Source organism: Malania oleifera, chromosome 2, assembly GCF_029873635.1.
Source record: "Malania oleifera isolate guangnan ecotype guangnan chromosome 2, ASM2987363v1, whole genome shotgun sequence".
Lineage (NCBI taxonomy): Eukaryota > Viridiplantae > Streptophyta > Magnoliopsida > Santalales > Ximeniaceae > Malania > Malania oleifera.
Window position 1 is genome coordinate 18,521,856 of NC_080418.1, and position 16,673 is coordinate 18,538,528.

At 37.8% G+C, this 16,673-nt stretch overlaps 1 protein-coding gene across 3 annotated transcripts in view; it reads right to left on the minus strand.

Moving 5' to 3' along the window:
• Positions 1–16,673, minus strand: part of LOC131149421 (probable NOT transcription complex subunit VIP2) — a 41,602-nt gene that overhangs the window by 2,819 nt on the left and 22,110 nt on the right. For 2 of the 3 annotated variants that reach the window (XM_058099847.1, XM_058099846.1), the window contains exons 6-7: positions 13,957–14,166; positions 13,774–13,872 (exon numbers count right to left, since the gene is read on the minus strand). In XM_058099847.1, the coding sequence (XP_057955830.1) occupies positions 13,774–13,872; positions 13,957–14,166 (309 nt within the window). The remainder of the gene's footprint in view (positions 1–13,773; positions 13,873–13,956; positions 14,167–16,673) is intronic. The other variant, XM_058099848.1, reaches the window with a different exon arrangement.

Here is a 16,673-nt window from a genome sequence, read left to right on the forward strand (position 1 = left end):
TAAGTGGTTATGTTGTCCAGCTTTCTTGGGGAGTAGTTTTCTTTGTTTCATCAACAAGTGGAAACCATAAAAAGTGGTTTTCATCTATTTCCCTTTTTGTTTTCCTTCACATGAAACCTGAAGTAGGGCAGACACAAATCACAGCCTTTGTTGTCTTCCCCAACATGGACTCTGGACAAAAATGGTGTTTTCATTGTTAAATCTTTCTACAAGAAGCTCTCATTGTTGGGAACAAACTGCAACAATTCCCCTTGGGTTCACATTTGGAAGACAGCAGCCCCTTCAAAGGTTGCCTTCTTTGTTTGGGAGTCTGTCAATGGAAATATTAACCCTTACAATTTGCAGAAAAGAGGGCTTACAGTCACAAATAGGTGTTTTCTTTGTATGGCTGATGCAAAATCAGTCAACCACATTCTTCTCCACTGCCCCTGGACAAGGAACTTGTGGAATTTGGCTCTTTACATGACATCACAGCAGACGGTTACAGAGAACTCAGTTGGAGGGGAGATTTGGGCTTGGAAAGGCACCAGTGTCACCAAGGAGAAGAAGAAGAACCTCATCCCTCTCGCCATCTTTGGGTGTGCTAGGAAAGAAAGAAATAAGAGAGCCTTCAAAGATTCAACTACTTCGCTTCAGGCTTGCAAAGACCCAACAGATTGCTGCTGTCTCCAGCTGGCTTAGTGGGAAAATTGTTAATGATCATATGTAATCCTTGATGTTTGCAACACTCTATGCACCACCTTCGCAGCCAACATATCATCCAACTGCTCCTCCGTATCAATATCAATCGCAACAGATCTCTCAGAGTTACGCACCTCCAGGATTTCAATCTAATTTAGCTCCTGTTCCACCAAAGAAATCTCCTGATGATAGCATAGCGCAGATGGCGAATACTCTTCAGCAATTTATGCATATCAACACTCAGACCATAAATGAACTGCGAGACACTATTAATAAGATGAGTACACAATTGAATGACTTAGAAAAAGGGAAATTTCCGGCACAACCTCAGCCTAATCCTCAAATATATCGGCAACCATAGCAACAAGTACATAATGTCTCGAGGGATTCTTTTGAGACAACAGAAGTCATTAGTACTTTGAAATATGGAAAAGAAGTTTCCCAAATTGAGATACCCATCGATAGACAAACAGTTGTCCCGACACCTGAAATTACAACAGAGATAGATGAATCCCTATTTTAAGCCCAACCAGATACTCAAGTGCAGTCTACAATCGTGGAGCTGTCATCCCAACCAGATAATCAAGTGCAATCTGCAATCGTGGAGCCGCCATCCTCTACTAAAGTAAATGTTAGAGATTGCAATGTTGAAACAAATCTCTGTAGTCGTAAGGTGACTGGTACATCAAATAGGGAGGTTGAGCAGCATGGTAAAAATTTCACTTTTAAAGAACCAGGTAAAAATTTTGATGTTTATGTTTCTGAAGTACCAAAGGTAACTATTCCAACACTTGTTCCTCAAAGACTGGTTCTTAAATAAATGAATTTTCTGATTTACTTGATAAAGATCCTTTCTTGTTAAAACAAGAAAGACAATTTGCACAAGTTTTGTCTGGTACCTTGGAAAACATTGATTTATTTGAGATTAACTTTTGTGCAGGTAATAAGACTGATTCATTGTGGCGACTCAAATTTGGAGACCCGCCAGTTCAATTTATAAACTTGCACCCACCAGATGAAATTCCTCCCGAGCCTCTGCCAGACAGATTGTGATGTTTTTCTATCTTTTCCTTTCATTTTGTTTTATCCTGCTTTATTTTTAGGTACATTTTTCCTTAGTTTCAGTTTTTCTTTTCTCTTACTTCTCCACCCAGGTATGTTTTACTTCCCTCATTATCATCTTTTCCATTTCCCCTATGCTTTCACATTGAGGACAATGTTTCACTTTAGTTGGAGAGAGAAAGAGGGGGGGGGGGGGGTGAGAAAACACATTAAAAAAAATATTGAATATGGATGATTAGGCCATAATTAACACTGATTTACACCCTTTACATACTTGCATATAACCTAAGAGTTACACACTTAGGCCCATCACTAACATGATTTTGTATGCTCCCAGACATAGTGGGGTACTTATGTCTAGTTTCTCTTTATATGGCTAATCTAGGAATTGTAACTCTATGAAGGTTGACTAGTAGTTCATTCGTGTTAATCTGGCTATATAAACTCTTGTATTTACATGATATCTCATGAGGTTAAAAACACACATTCACGTGATTCATAGCACTTAGGGTTCCTTGTGAGCACTGAAAGAGCGCCCGTGGCGACTATGACACCTTGTGAGGTACTGTTGAGTCATTTATCGTTCTTTTGAGTTTCTGACATCAACTCGGAGTTCACAAAACTCAATTTTCCCTTTTCTTCTGGATATTCTTAGTACAGTACTAGTCTCTTTTTTTGACTTGCTACCTAGAGGTGACATCTAGTAGGGAGATAGAAACCTAAGTCTTGTAGCCTACTCAAGATATGAAAGTTGAGTCACCTCTAGAAATAGACTTATTTCATGGACTCCTGTTCGAGTTTAATTCACATGGGTGGTATGAAGACAATAAAAGAAGTATAATGATTGTCTAAACTGAACATGAAAAGAAAGAAATTGAAGAATGAGCAGAAGAAAGAAAAATAAAAATAAAAATAAAAATGCGCCAAAATGAGGTGAAAATTAATACCTGCTCCAAAAAAATACAACAAAAAGTCAGGAACACGACACATGTTCTCCACATATGAAGACTTTTCAACCGCCTAATACCTCAAATGTATTCATGTCTGGTTTGTTAATAAGTTGATCTATGGTGGTCTTGGTTGGATATGGTGAGTAGGTGAGAAGATGCTAGGGCGAAAGACTAGACACTTCACAAATAGGCTGGATCCTTTTCAGACTAGTCCACTCCGTACATTTAACGTTTGTTCCCTACAATATGTGGGATGTTTGATCATGATACTCCTCATATATGACGGGTGAGCCCATCCTTTTTGAGTATTTTTTAGGGTATACCAGTGAGACCGAGTCAAAACGACCGTTCGGTAGGTGTCCATGGTTATCCTGAGCATAACGAGTCATACACATTACACATGCCTCAAGATTTCGCCTATTTATACTCGAATTTATTCAGCTACATTAACTCTGAATTTTAATTGCTGGTTGAATCTATGTGAGTATACTGTTCTTAATGGCTATATAATGATAAAACTTGCATAAGTGACTTGCTTCGGAGTTGCGTGAATTGTGTATGAATGAACTAACGTGTAATCTGGTGATATTCTTGTATGTGAAATGGTGTATTTGTGTTGCACGTACATTCATTTAATATTCATTGGAATTAGTGTTTGTAGGTGTCGCCCTACAAACCCTCACGAGACTACAACTCATCCACTGGGATCGACCTAGGGGTTTAAAGCCTTGTTGCATTTGGTAAATGCAACCATGTTTCCCGTGAAAGAGGAGGTAGATAGGATTTGATAGTTTTCTTAGCTTTTTTTTTGTTTTTCTAGGGACTAGCAAAACGTTAGTTGGGGGGTGTGATTACGCGTCAAAGTTGCATAATTAGGCGTTTAAAATCATGCATTAAAGATTATAATTTAAATTAAATGCCTAATTATGTTCAATAATTTAACATTGAGTATGAATTACAATATTTGGATCTTTACTCGATAATTTACGAATTTTTGGTAATTTATTATTGCAAGATAATTTTTGGACATTAAAGTCGAAATTAAAAATATACATGCCTGTACGTGAGCTGTGCACGTAAGCTGGAGGCCAAATCAAGACCGTGAGCATGTAAAGAAGCCGTGTACAAGCATTTAATGTGGACTGCTAACCGTGCATGAGAAGGTCGTGAGTAAAATGAAGCATCCGGGCCATGTGTGAATGGCTTGGCGTGCAATGGGTTTCATGCATGCGTGAGCTTTGCATGTGAAGAAGCTAGAATGAAGGGTTGGGCCATGCACTTCTTTATTATGGCCCATACGCTGGAGTTGACTGGAGGCCGTGCGTGAGTGCTTGAAGAAGGGCCGTGCATGAGGGGCTGGTAGCTGGGCTTCAAAGCCTTGATGTGACCACAAGAAGACCCACGTAGCAGTGCATGCGCTGGGCTTCAATCGTGAATGGGCTGGCCATAAAGGGGGGAAACAAAAGGGACTTTTGAGGGCTGCTTTATGAGGGTTTTGTGGGAGTTGTAGCCGAATGAGAAGGAAGCAGGGCTAGCCACATAGGGGCTGTTTGTGAGTACGGTATTTATTGAGGAGTTGCTTTTGCTTTTTAGTAGGCTTATTTTAGGGTTTTAATTAGAGAGTTTTTTTTAGCTAGGTTTTTCTTGGAGGTCTTCTTTTCTTCCTTGGGAGCAGTGCCGCAGAGGAGGCAGCAGGCTCTCTCCATTCCTCATCAACTCCACATTCGGCCTGTTCTCTCTCTCTCTCTCTCTCTCTCTCTCTCTATGTTACTTTAATTTTTATTAGAGCATTGTTAATTTCAATTTGTTTCTTTTCTTTAAAGTAATTGTCGAATTTAAATTCTGTTTGGGTTATTTAAATTATTAAATTCAGTTATCTTTTTTTTTTTAAATTTAATATCATTATTAGAATTAATTTTGGTTTGGGTTATTTTTCATTGTTATTAGAGCATTGTTAATTTCAATTTGTTTCTTTTCTTTAAAGTAATTGTCGAATTTAAATTCTGTTTGGGTTATTTAAATTATTAAATTCAGTTATCTTTTTTATAATTTAATATCATAATTAGAATTAATTTTGCTTTGGGTTATTTTTCATTGTTAAAGTTCGATTTGCTCTCTTAAAAATCTTTCTTTAGGATTTGAATTTTGTTGGGTTCTATTTATCTTAAGATCAGCTTATTTAAAGTCCTAATTATTATCGTGTTTTAGTTATTATTTAAGTTGTTAAAGAGTCAAGTTCGTTTTTTTAGTGAATAGATTATTGGATTTAGTTTACTTTTTGTTTAAGTTCTTGATTGTACTAAGTTTAGTTTTTGAGTTAGTGCTTAATTGAGGTTTTTAGGGTTGAATGCTTAAGTTGAGTGATAAAGTTTTTGTCTTTGAGCTTTTGTTCGGAATTTAAAACGTAGGATTTATTTTCTTGTCTAAATGTTTAAACGTAGGGTTATTTTCCACATTTAATTTTGTCACTGTCTGGGTGAATCATTGCGTGAGAAATTTTGGTTGTGTTAATTTCTTGTCGATTGTTACTGTTTCCCGTTTCTTGTCGTTAATTTTATGCGTATTAGGTTCATAGTTTAGATTTCACATTGTTTTAATTTTGTCACAAAATCTCAAAAATCCCAGGAACCGAATTTGAACCGTGTTCAATGAAATCTTCTTTTCTTATTTTCTTTTGAGATTACATGAAGTTTAGAATTAAATTGCATTCCTTGAGAAGACGATCTAGCCTTTGGGCTAAATATTACATGATAGAATTCCTATACTTGGGATAGCCTTTGCGCTGCTCATTTTTAGAGTGAGTCGGACCTCATAATGCGAAAAACACAATCCTTCTAACATGTTCTTCTACCAGACAAGTTCAGAGGTAGTGTGAGCCATAGCTCTATATTCTGATTCAGCACTACCTTACCACCAACCAAGATACAGTACCCGATGGTGGGTCTCCGATTGGAAGGTGATCCAGCCCAATATACATCTGTATATCCATGGATATAAGTGTCACCCTGATCACGGCATAGAAGACCTCTTCCAGGTGACTTGTCCTCGGAGAGTCTAGAAATTGACTCACAACACTTGTTGCAAAATATATATCCGACCGAGTAACTATGACATAATTCAACTTTCCAACAAGTCTTCATTATTGCCTAGGATTAGGTAGCAAATCACCTATATCCGGCATTGACTAGCTGTTAAAATCCCCATCATTAACTTGTTAGGATCCATGGGTGTATCAACTGGTTTAGATCTCAACAAGCCACTTTCGTCCAACAGATCAAGAACATACTTCCTCTATGAGACAACAATTTCCGATACGAGATCTAGATACTTTTATACCCAAGAAGTATTTCAACGGTCCCAAATCTTTGGTCTGAAACTTAGTCCGTAGAAAACGTTCAACACTCTGAATACCTTTATCATCATCATTTGTAATAACAATATCATCTACATAAACAACAAGAAGGATCCTACTTGATAAAGTATGACAATAAAACACCAAATGATCCACAACACACCGTTGAAGACCAAACTCAAGTACTACAACACTGAAATGACCAAACCATGATCTGAGAGACTATTTTAAACCATATAAAGCCTTCTTGAGCCAACACACTAAGTCTAACTCCCCCTGAACGACAAACCCAGGCGGTTGCTTTATATAAACCTCCTGCTCAAGATCACCATGCAAAAAGGCATTTTTCACATCTAGCTGGTGCAAAGGCTAGTGGCAAGTAGTAACCAAGGAGATGAACAGACATACTGATGTAAGTTTGGCACCAGAGAAAAAGTATCAGATTAATCCAAACCATACACTTGAGTGTATCCCTTAGTAACAAGACGAGCCTTTAGACGAGCCATAGAACTATCAAGGTTGACTTTCACAATGTAAACCCAACAACAACCAACCACATACTTGTCAAGAGGAAGAGGTAACAAGTCCCAAGTACCATTGTCATGTAAAGCATTCATCATTTCAACTATAGCATCCCTCCACGCTGAATGGGCTATGGCTTCTTAAACAAATTTAGGAAGGGTAGTGGATGATAAAGCAGTGACAAAAAACTAATAGGACGGTGATAAGGAGTCATAAGAAACATAGTTGGAAATGGGGTTTTGAGTACATGTGCGTTTACCTTTGAGAACAGCAATAAGAGGACCAACATCATGGGAAGTATGATTATCAAACGAGGAAACCAAAGGCGTGGTGGTAAAAGCTAAAGGGGACTCTCTTCCTTGGAGCTGCCATTGTGAATACTCCTGCAAATTAGGATGATCAAGGCATAAAAAGGACTCGAACTACATGGAGACTCAGATGGTTGGTTGGGCAAGGACAACAACATAGAATTTGTAAGATTAGGCAAAAGAAGAAACTCATTGAGCTTAGAAGCGCTCAGTGATTGGGTGTAGTAAGGTGTAGATTCAAAGAAGGTAACGTCAGTAGAAACAAAGAAGCGATGCAGCACATGACTATAACAACGATATCCCTTTAGAGTACATGGGTAGCCTAGAAAGACACATTTTATAGCACAAGGATCCAATTATCCACCTCAGGAATTAGTTGATGAACAAAGGACACATGCCCAAACATACGAGGAAGAGAAAATAAAAGGTGAATTAGGAAAAAGAATGGAGTAGGGAATTTTATCACTAAGAACAGAGGATGGCACTTTTTTGATCAAATAACAAGCAATAAGTATAGCATCACTCCAAAACACTTTAGGTACATGCACTTGATAAAGTAAAGTGCGAGTGATTTCAAGAAGAGTCTGTTATTTTTGCTTTGCAACCCCATTTTGTTAAGGAGTGTGGGCACAGGATGATTGATGAACAATGCCAAACTGAGTCATATAAGTAGTGAGTTGTACACTGAAAAACTCTTTAGCATTATCACTTCGAAGTATTTGAACCAACAAACCAAATTGAGTCTTTATTTTAGAACAAAAGGCACAAAATACATGAAATAACTCAGAATGATATTTTATGAAATACAAGCAAGTTATTCTTGAATAATCATCCACAAACGTTACAAAATACTGGAAACCCAACTTGGACACAACCCAACTAGGACCCCAAACCTTTGAATGTCAATATAAGGGCTTGCAGCCCTTTTATTGACTTGGGAAGCGAAAGAAACACGATGGTGCTTTCCCAACTGACAAGACTGACAATCGAGACTAAACACAACTCAAACTAGGAACAAGATATTTTAACTTTTCCAATGAAGATGACTTAGGCGACAATGAATTTGAAAAGGTATGGTAGTAGTAATGCAACAAGTAGAAGGAGATAGCAGCTCAAAGTGATAGAGTCCACCAGCTTCACGCCCTTCGCCAATCGTCTTCCTCATCTTCAAATCTTGAATAACCACAAAATCTAGGAAGAATATCACTAAACAATTCATCGATTTAGTAATTTTGCTAACGGACATAAGATTGAAAGGACATTTGGGAATATATAAAATCGAAGGAAGAGAAATAAAAGAAGTGGTATTTCCAGTCCCAATTCACTTGACTGCAGTTGTGGATCCATCAGCAAAAGTTACATAAGGTACATTTGCAGGATATTGAAGAGTGGAGAAAAAGCGAGGTATGCCTGTGATATGATCAATTGCAGCAAAGTCTATAACCCAAGGACTAGGACGAGAAGTACTGGATGATAGGCATACTGTGTGATTACCAGTTTGGGTAAGAGATGCAATGGGAAGAGAAGCTTGTTGTGATGCTTGATACTACTGGAACTTGGAATACTCTTCCTTTGAAATAGAGACAGTACGTTGCTCCCCACTCAACCCCAAAGGTGAGGAGTCGGTGGTGGCTGCATTGGCTGCTCCCAAAGGTGTGAAGTCAGTGGTGGCTGCATTAGAAGATCCCAACACTGCTCAATAGTATGATTATTCCATCCACAATGAGTGCACTTGCGAGGAGTTCCTCTGCCTCGTCCATCTTTACCACTACAACATCTTGAACCATTGTGATAACTTTTGCGGTTGTTTGGTAGAGACTAGAATCACTCTGTGTAGCAAAGGTTGTCCTCTCAGAGCCATATGCAAGAGCAGGAGAATGCGTGCTAAAGGAAGCACGAGGGACATGAAAATAAACATCAGCAAATGATGGCAGCTTGGCACTATTGAGTACCTAGGACCAAACTGCCTCAAACTCATCTCTCAAGCATGCTAGAACATGAAGAACTATCATATGCTCTCTGTTTCTGCATCTCACGAACGTTGGCAGTTATAGGTTGCACGATGTAAAGCTCCTCATGAATACGCTTCATCTCTACGAAATAATCTGCAATGCTCCTATCTCCTTGTTGCAACTGAAAGTACTCCTGGGACAAATCATACATACGTGTAATGTTAGTGGAGTATTGAAGTCTGACATAATCCCAAATCTCCTTGCACATACCTAGATGCATACACATTCATGCAATTTGTGGCTCTATCAAATTCCATAAAAGGGAAACAATCAAGGCATCTTCCTGAACCCACACATCTTTCCTCGTCTCATCAGAAGAATTAGATTGGAGCAAGTGGTCAGATTTTCCCAATCTGGCTAAATAAATCCAAACAACTTTAGACCATTGAACATAGTTCTTTTCATCCAACTTATAAGCCATTATTTATGGCAGCGATATAAGAAACCAATTTACGGGATTCATAGATTCCATCCCCAAACTAACAAATCAATAATCACACCAAAAACAAGAAGATCAATCATAACTAATCAAGACAATCACAAACTATGTGAAGCACCGACACAGACAGACGAAGTGAACAACTCACCAATGGATATAGCGCAGCCACAGCACTCACAAATCAGCAACCACACCAAAAACAAGAACAATCAATAATCGAAACAATCACAAACCACGTGAAGCACTGACGCAACATGGATGAGGTCAACAATTCACCGACTGATGTAGCACTGCCACTGCCTCAAAACTGAATATATGAACGCAACTACGGCTCCAAAAAAATTCACAAGGAAGCCTTCACAAACCCTGAACAGAAATTAAGGAAATACTGCAAGTGCATGGTTGAAAAAGGTTGAATTTTATAGCAAAAAACTGGCCTAAGAGCTTGATAATATAGTCTAAAGAAGGAATCAAAACATGCCAGAAGAAAAAGAAAAAGAAAAAGTGGTCGGAACTTCACTCACACACCGGTGTGTGGGGTCAGCCCTGCTAGCATTTGCCCAGCGCGTGGAGTGCCCTCTGGTGATGGAATTTTGGGGGCTGGGTCTTTTTTTGGTGTTGGGGGGGTGCTGATCATGGGTATATGGTTGGTTCTGTGATTTAGTATGGGATAAAGGTCGATTTGGGAGGAACAGCTGCGGGAATGGTGTTTTCCGACGACAGCTAAGGGAAATAGGGTTTAGATAGGATCATGCTCTAATACCATGTTAAGATTTGATTAAAATGAATGACCTAACTTGAGGATAGGTCTCTCCTCTATTTATAATACAAATTAAATATATTCTAATGACAATAATACCCCTACTAACTCTCACTAATTAACATACTAACACACTCAATAATAATAATACTAAAAGACATATATAAACAATTATGTCATGAGAATTCGTTAGTGTGGGTTGAGGATTCAGCCACGCTCCTCCACCAATGTGATTCCGTGGGAGAGGATCTCTTTGCCACTGCATCTCCCTATAATTATCCCTAATCTGTAAGATTCTTATAAGAAAGATACAACAATGAATTTCCACCTCGCACGCTGCATCAAATTGGTATTAAAGCAGTTCCTTGGATTTGTTTGTATTTCCATCTTGCACGCTCCACGTCGCATCCTTGGTAATTACTTATTGCTACTAGAAGGAAGGCCTTGGTTGATAAAATGGGTTGCATGGCAGCGCCAACCTCCAAAGAAGAGCACAGGACAGACTGAAAATATTCAGATGAAGGATGACTGGCTGCATAAGGCTTTCTTTTAGCACAACATGCACAGCAAGCAGGAAGAAAGCTTGGTAAGGCTTGATATAAATTCTTGGCCCACAACCAAACAGCTGAAGCTTTTAGGTAAAGTGACAATCTAACATGGTATCAAAGCCAAGTTGCCAGAAGGTCATGGGTTCTAATCTTGTTGCCTGCGTTTATTGTTTGTTTGTCAAGAATTATCTTATTCCCTATGATGGGTGCTGTTTAACGTCTGTTTCTCTCTCTACATGCTGCTGGGCTACACATGAGGGGGGGTTAAGGCCTGATATACATTGTTGGCACACAACCTAACAGCTTAAACTTTTAAGTAAAGTGGTAAAAAATCTGCTTGCTGAAGTAGTGGTGAATGAATCTTGAAGTCGTGGAACACCCACAGCCTTATCGCATTATTTGGTCCAATAAAGAAAAATACGAATTCCTGACAACACAATCTGTGGTCAATTTTTTAGTTGGAATCTCTTACAAAGAGTCTGTTCAGCATGATGTAGCGCCAATGAACACGTCATATTGTCCTAGGCAAAATGATGGAAGTGTTGTATATGAGAGCATGCCAGTACTTGCTCTTTGTCAATAATGGTGACCAGAAGAAGAACCTAGTTTTCAAGCCTATGAAGGATGTTGATGTGATAAAAAAGGAGGAAACACAGCCCAGCAGATCTGAGAAAAGAAACCAACATGCCACTGAAAATGAGAAGGGCTTAATGAAGCTACCCGATGATTCCTAAAGTTCAAACCGATGAAGCTTTTGGTGCATTAATAACAGAAGCAAGTTGTGTCACTAATGTTGATCTGGTTCCTATGAATAGTTGCCACAAAAATAAGGTTTTTGACGATCAGCAACAAGAAATTGGCAAAGTTGTTGATGCTACCAGATACAAATCAAGAGTGAGACAGCAACAAAAACTAGTTTTGGAGGCGAAGAACACTGGAAATGTACACAATTTCCAATGAGCTCAAGGGAAATCAGCAGACGAATGCCAAAAAGAATCTGCTAATTAGCATTGCAAATTCAGAAAGGATCAAGTGGGAACCTGGGCAGTAAATTGCAGTAACAAAGATAAGTTCATAATAGGGAAAATCTTCAGAATGATTACCTACAACGAAGAACATGTGGCAAAAAGGTTGATGTTCAGGAAATTAAAGGAAAAAATGATCCTCATTTTCAATTTCTGGTCATGTGGAAAGGAAGCCTGACCGTGGTAACTCCTTGATAAGCAACATGAGCTTATGATGCCAAGATGTGTCAACCATTAAAAATGGCAACTCGAACTAAGGCGTGTTTCTTCTAACAAGGGGGAATGATGCAGTGCTGAGCCAGTGAAGCATTAGTCAATATTTCCTGGAAGACTGTCCACTCTTTGCCTTTTCAGTTGCAATAATAGTTGCTATAACTATTGTTCTCTAGATGCCATTATTATGGTCTAGTCAAAGCGTGTCATTTCATAAGTCTAGCTCATATATGTGTCTATTTTCTTCCAAGTGTATTTATCAGGTCTTTGAGTCTACAGACGTCAAAACAGTCATAGTCAAGAACAATCATTTTCCTAGGCACATTTAATGTATAAGCCTGTCATGTACTTATATTTTTGTTAGTTCAGATCAAGGTCTTAAATTTCGATTTCGACTCAAATTTCGAAGCTCCAAAAGTATGGAAATTTCGACGGAAATTTTGATTTCGATGTCAATTTCGATTTCAATTTGAAAAAATAACGGAAACTAGTAGTAAAGCATGAAATTATTTGTGAAACTTTAGAAATGGTTAACAAACATAATAATATAAGTTTTAAGACTAATATATTACAAATTAAATATATCTATGTTTTGTATGAAGTGGAAAAATCATAAAATAGTATGTGTATCAAACATGCTTGTAAGATAATGTACATTAAACATATTTAGTTAATGCAAATGAAATTCATAAATCATTTAAAAATTATTTATTATACAAATATTGATAATTTAGACATGAATGGTTAAATAAAATATTACTATAAATTTATTTTTTCATATAATTTCAAAAGCACTTGTGATAACCTTTTGTTTCAATAAAATAAATAAAATAAATTAAAAGAGAAATTTCACTTCAATCTTGAATCTCTCGTTTGAATTTCAACAAAATTTCTTTTCACAATTAAAATTTTGACAAATTTCGCTAAAATTTCGAGGTTTCGATAAATTTCGGATGATTCGTTGAGATTTCGACGGAAATTATGCAAGACGGAAATTGACTGCCATTTCGATTTCGAGGTGACGGAAATCGGAAATTTCGACAATTTCGTGGAAATTTAAAACCATGGTTCAGATAATGAAGAGGCAGTACATAATTTTTCCTTTCTGGTTTGGTTATCAGTTCTGATCTATTCTGAATTGTCTTGAGAACTTGGACGTGTGAGCCAATGATTCTAGGTTTGACTCCTTCCATAGCCTTCCTGCACAGGAGGATCACTCTTTGCCACTATATTTCCCTGTAATTATCCCTAATCTATTAGATCCTGCAGTTTATTTCCACCAAACAAGCGGCATGACAACATAATAGCTTAAACTTTTAGGTGAAGTGGTAATCTAATAGAGCTTAAGAACCACCCAATAACTCTGACAATTGGACCTACAAACCTGAATAGCATTCTGCAGAAAAATGCTTCAAATCAACTCCTAAAATTCCAACCAAAGCTCCCCTAGTTCAAGCATGTTCTATCTATTCATGGCCATTAAAATTTAGAAATAGTATATAATTATTAAAAAAAGCAACCAACTTATGATCAGTTCAGTCATATATAGGCAAAAAGGAGAGGAATGTCCACTCCACGTTAAAAAGTTGTTTTGTATCAGCTAGGAGGAGGTTCTTCTCTTCCTTGTCCGATTAGGAAAAAAAAACCACTCTGCACTCTTTTTCTCATGCTACATGATGGCTACATTGATTATTTGAGCCTAAATGATCAAAATCCATCATTGGGATTCCCAATGACAAATTGTTCTGGAGTTCCACCAAGTATCATGAAAGTCTTAAGAACCAATATGTTAAATACAGAGGTATACATACAGAAATATTTTTATTGCAACTAAAATACAGAGGTATACATACAGAAATACTTTTATTGAAATTAACAGAGTCGAAAGAATATGCAAGCACCTTTAAAACCTGGTAAAGCTGGAAAATCTTCATTTTGGATGCTAAACTCTTGGTTTTGTTGAAGAGAACCAACACCAAGACCCTGTTTTCGCATAGAACCTGAAATTTCAGTCTGAATTAGTTCTGATTGGAGAACTAAAAGTGTGAAGAGAAGCATAAAAAATGTGTAAGTTCTTGAATTACCGTATTGTCCTTGACGCCCTCCAGCAGAACTAGGGCGACTGTTCAACTGAGGAAAATCATTTATGTCAAAAGGGGAACTGTCATTGGAGTTCACATCATTCAAGATTCCCATAGAGCTTAGACTACTCATTGCTTGGACATGGTTTTGAGATAGCGGGCCTCCAGCAGAAGGATATGAATTTCCTAGCATAGAAATTACCTGTGGAGATGCTGAATCCAGAAAATGCCATTTACCGAAGCAAAACAACATTCCATAACTAGTAAATCAATACATGATCCATCTTCATCTCAACATGGAAATAAATGTACAAATAAATAAACAACAATGGCAATAGCATTTGCATGAGGTGTAATGCACGAAGTTATCCTATAAAAATCAGCAAAATAAACTAAACACTGAATTAACATCCACTAAAAAAGCTGCCAATGTTACCTAGAACGCAATACATCCAATTCATGGGACGAGAAAATTCATGGGACGAGAATAGGAACATAGTAGAAAACATGCTCTAATATATGATGCACTATGGTATTCTTATATCGATATGTAAGTGAAGAATGTGCGATGGCACTTGGATATTTAAGAGAGATCCTGAGGTGTTTTTTTTATTTAAAAGAGATTTTCATCCATAAAGTAGACTACCGATAAAAATTGTACAGTTCGTATGAAATATGTTCAATTAACTCTGGATCACCAAATTTAGTGTTCCAGAATGAAAATATATCTTGTTTTTTTCAGTGTACATACCAATTTACAGTTCGTATTTTCTTGTAACTATGAACAATTTTCCAAAGAAATCAGGGGAAGGAAATGAAAAAGTGGAGGGCAAAGGATTTGTTCACAAGCTAAACTAAAACTATGATTAATAATAAAATCCCCTAATTCAGATAAAGATGAAGGTAATTACAGTAGATTTGCCTAAATAGTATAGTTTGCCTTGATGACAAGAAATTGTTGAACTCTCTCATGAAACACGACAGAGAATTGACAGTGAAACTCCATATTACTTTGTGTATGCTCATGTGTGGAAAATATCAATATTATTTTCTGGTGCATTTATCTAGCCAGGACTGATAGCAAATGAATAAGTTGGACTCGGTACTTCAATAGAAAAAAAAAATCAACTCTATACAGGGTAAACTCTGAAAAGAAACAAAAATAATCTCTGCAGCCCTTAATGACTAGGTCTTCTCCCCATGAACATACAGGCAACACAAAAGAATTAGGCATAAAAGCGCCATTTTCCCATTAAAACCAGTTCTGAAAAAAGCGCACACAATTCCACCATCTCCCTATCATTAAAAGGTCTCCAAAAATGAAGACTCCAAGAGACTAGAAAACCCCTCCCATTATCCACAAAGAAAGAAATAACTCTATTTGACCCAGAGCACAATCTAAAAAGACGTAGAAAAGAAATGGAAAAAGAATCATTCCCAACCCATGGGTCTTTCCAAAAACGAATCCGGGATCGCCTCCCCCCCATAAATTTACTATGAGGGGTAAAAATAGAGTAAATCTAGGAAATAGACCTCCACAAACTCCTCGAAGACATCTCAAGCTAGCATTGGTATCCCATCCATTCTCATCCAACCCAAACTTACTTCCAATAACTCTATGCCATAGGGAATGTTAACATCAAGGATTTCCGCCCTATTAGCTTGGTGGGAAGCATTTATAAAATCTTTACCAAAGTCCTAGTTAAGAGGTTCAGAAAAGCAATACAGGAAGTCATTGACTAGTATCAGCATGCTTTTGTGGCTGGAAGGCAGATTATGATGCTGCCCTTATTGCTAATGAGGTGGTGGATACCTATCTGAAGGAGGGAAAAAGGGGAATAGTGTACAACCTAGATATGGAGAAAGCATTTTCTCATGTCAACTAGAACTTCCTTCTTTACCTCCTCAAGAAAATGGACTTTGAGGAGCTCTAGTGTAGTTGGATTGCACAATGCATCAAAACCCCAAGCCTCTCAGTGCTCATAAATGTTTGCCCTTCTGATTTCTTTCGCTGCTCAAGAGGCTTGAGTCAAGGAGATCCCTTGTACCCTTTCTGTTTATTTTGGTTATGGAGGTGCTTAGCCTCGTGCTGATGAAAGCTATTGAAGGAGGGATCTTTAGAGGTCTCAAGTTGGGAAAAAACAGAAGGCTTCCAGAAGTTTCTCATATCCTTTTTGCAGATGATACAATCATATTTTTGGGAAGATGACCTACTTCATATCCTCAACCTCCAATGCATTTTGTTAGGGTTTGGGACCATCTCAAGCCTAAAAGTGAACCTTGGTAAAAGTGAGCTTATTCCAATTCGAGAGAACAAGGGGGGACTTTCCTTGCTGGTCTTCTGGGTTGCAAGATGAGGTCCTTTCGCATTAACTACCTCAGTTTCCTCTTCGGAGCAAAACCAAACACAAAGGAGTCTAGGACTCTATTATTGGAAAGTTTGAAAGAAGATTGGCAGGATGGGAAAGAAATTTCTCATCAAAAGGAGGCAGACCCAACCTCATCAAGAGCACTTTGACAAATCTTCCAATTTATTTCATGTCCCTTACTGGTCTCAGTCACTAGGAGATTGGAGGGAATTCAGAGATGATTTCTTTGAGGATGCTTAGGGGAGGAGTTTAAATATGTTAAATAGGGAGTGGTTAAACAACCCATTTGTTTGGGAGGTTTGGGGTTGAAATCCCTAATTTTCAATAAACCCCTCCTGGGGAAGCGGTTAT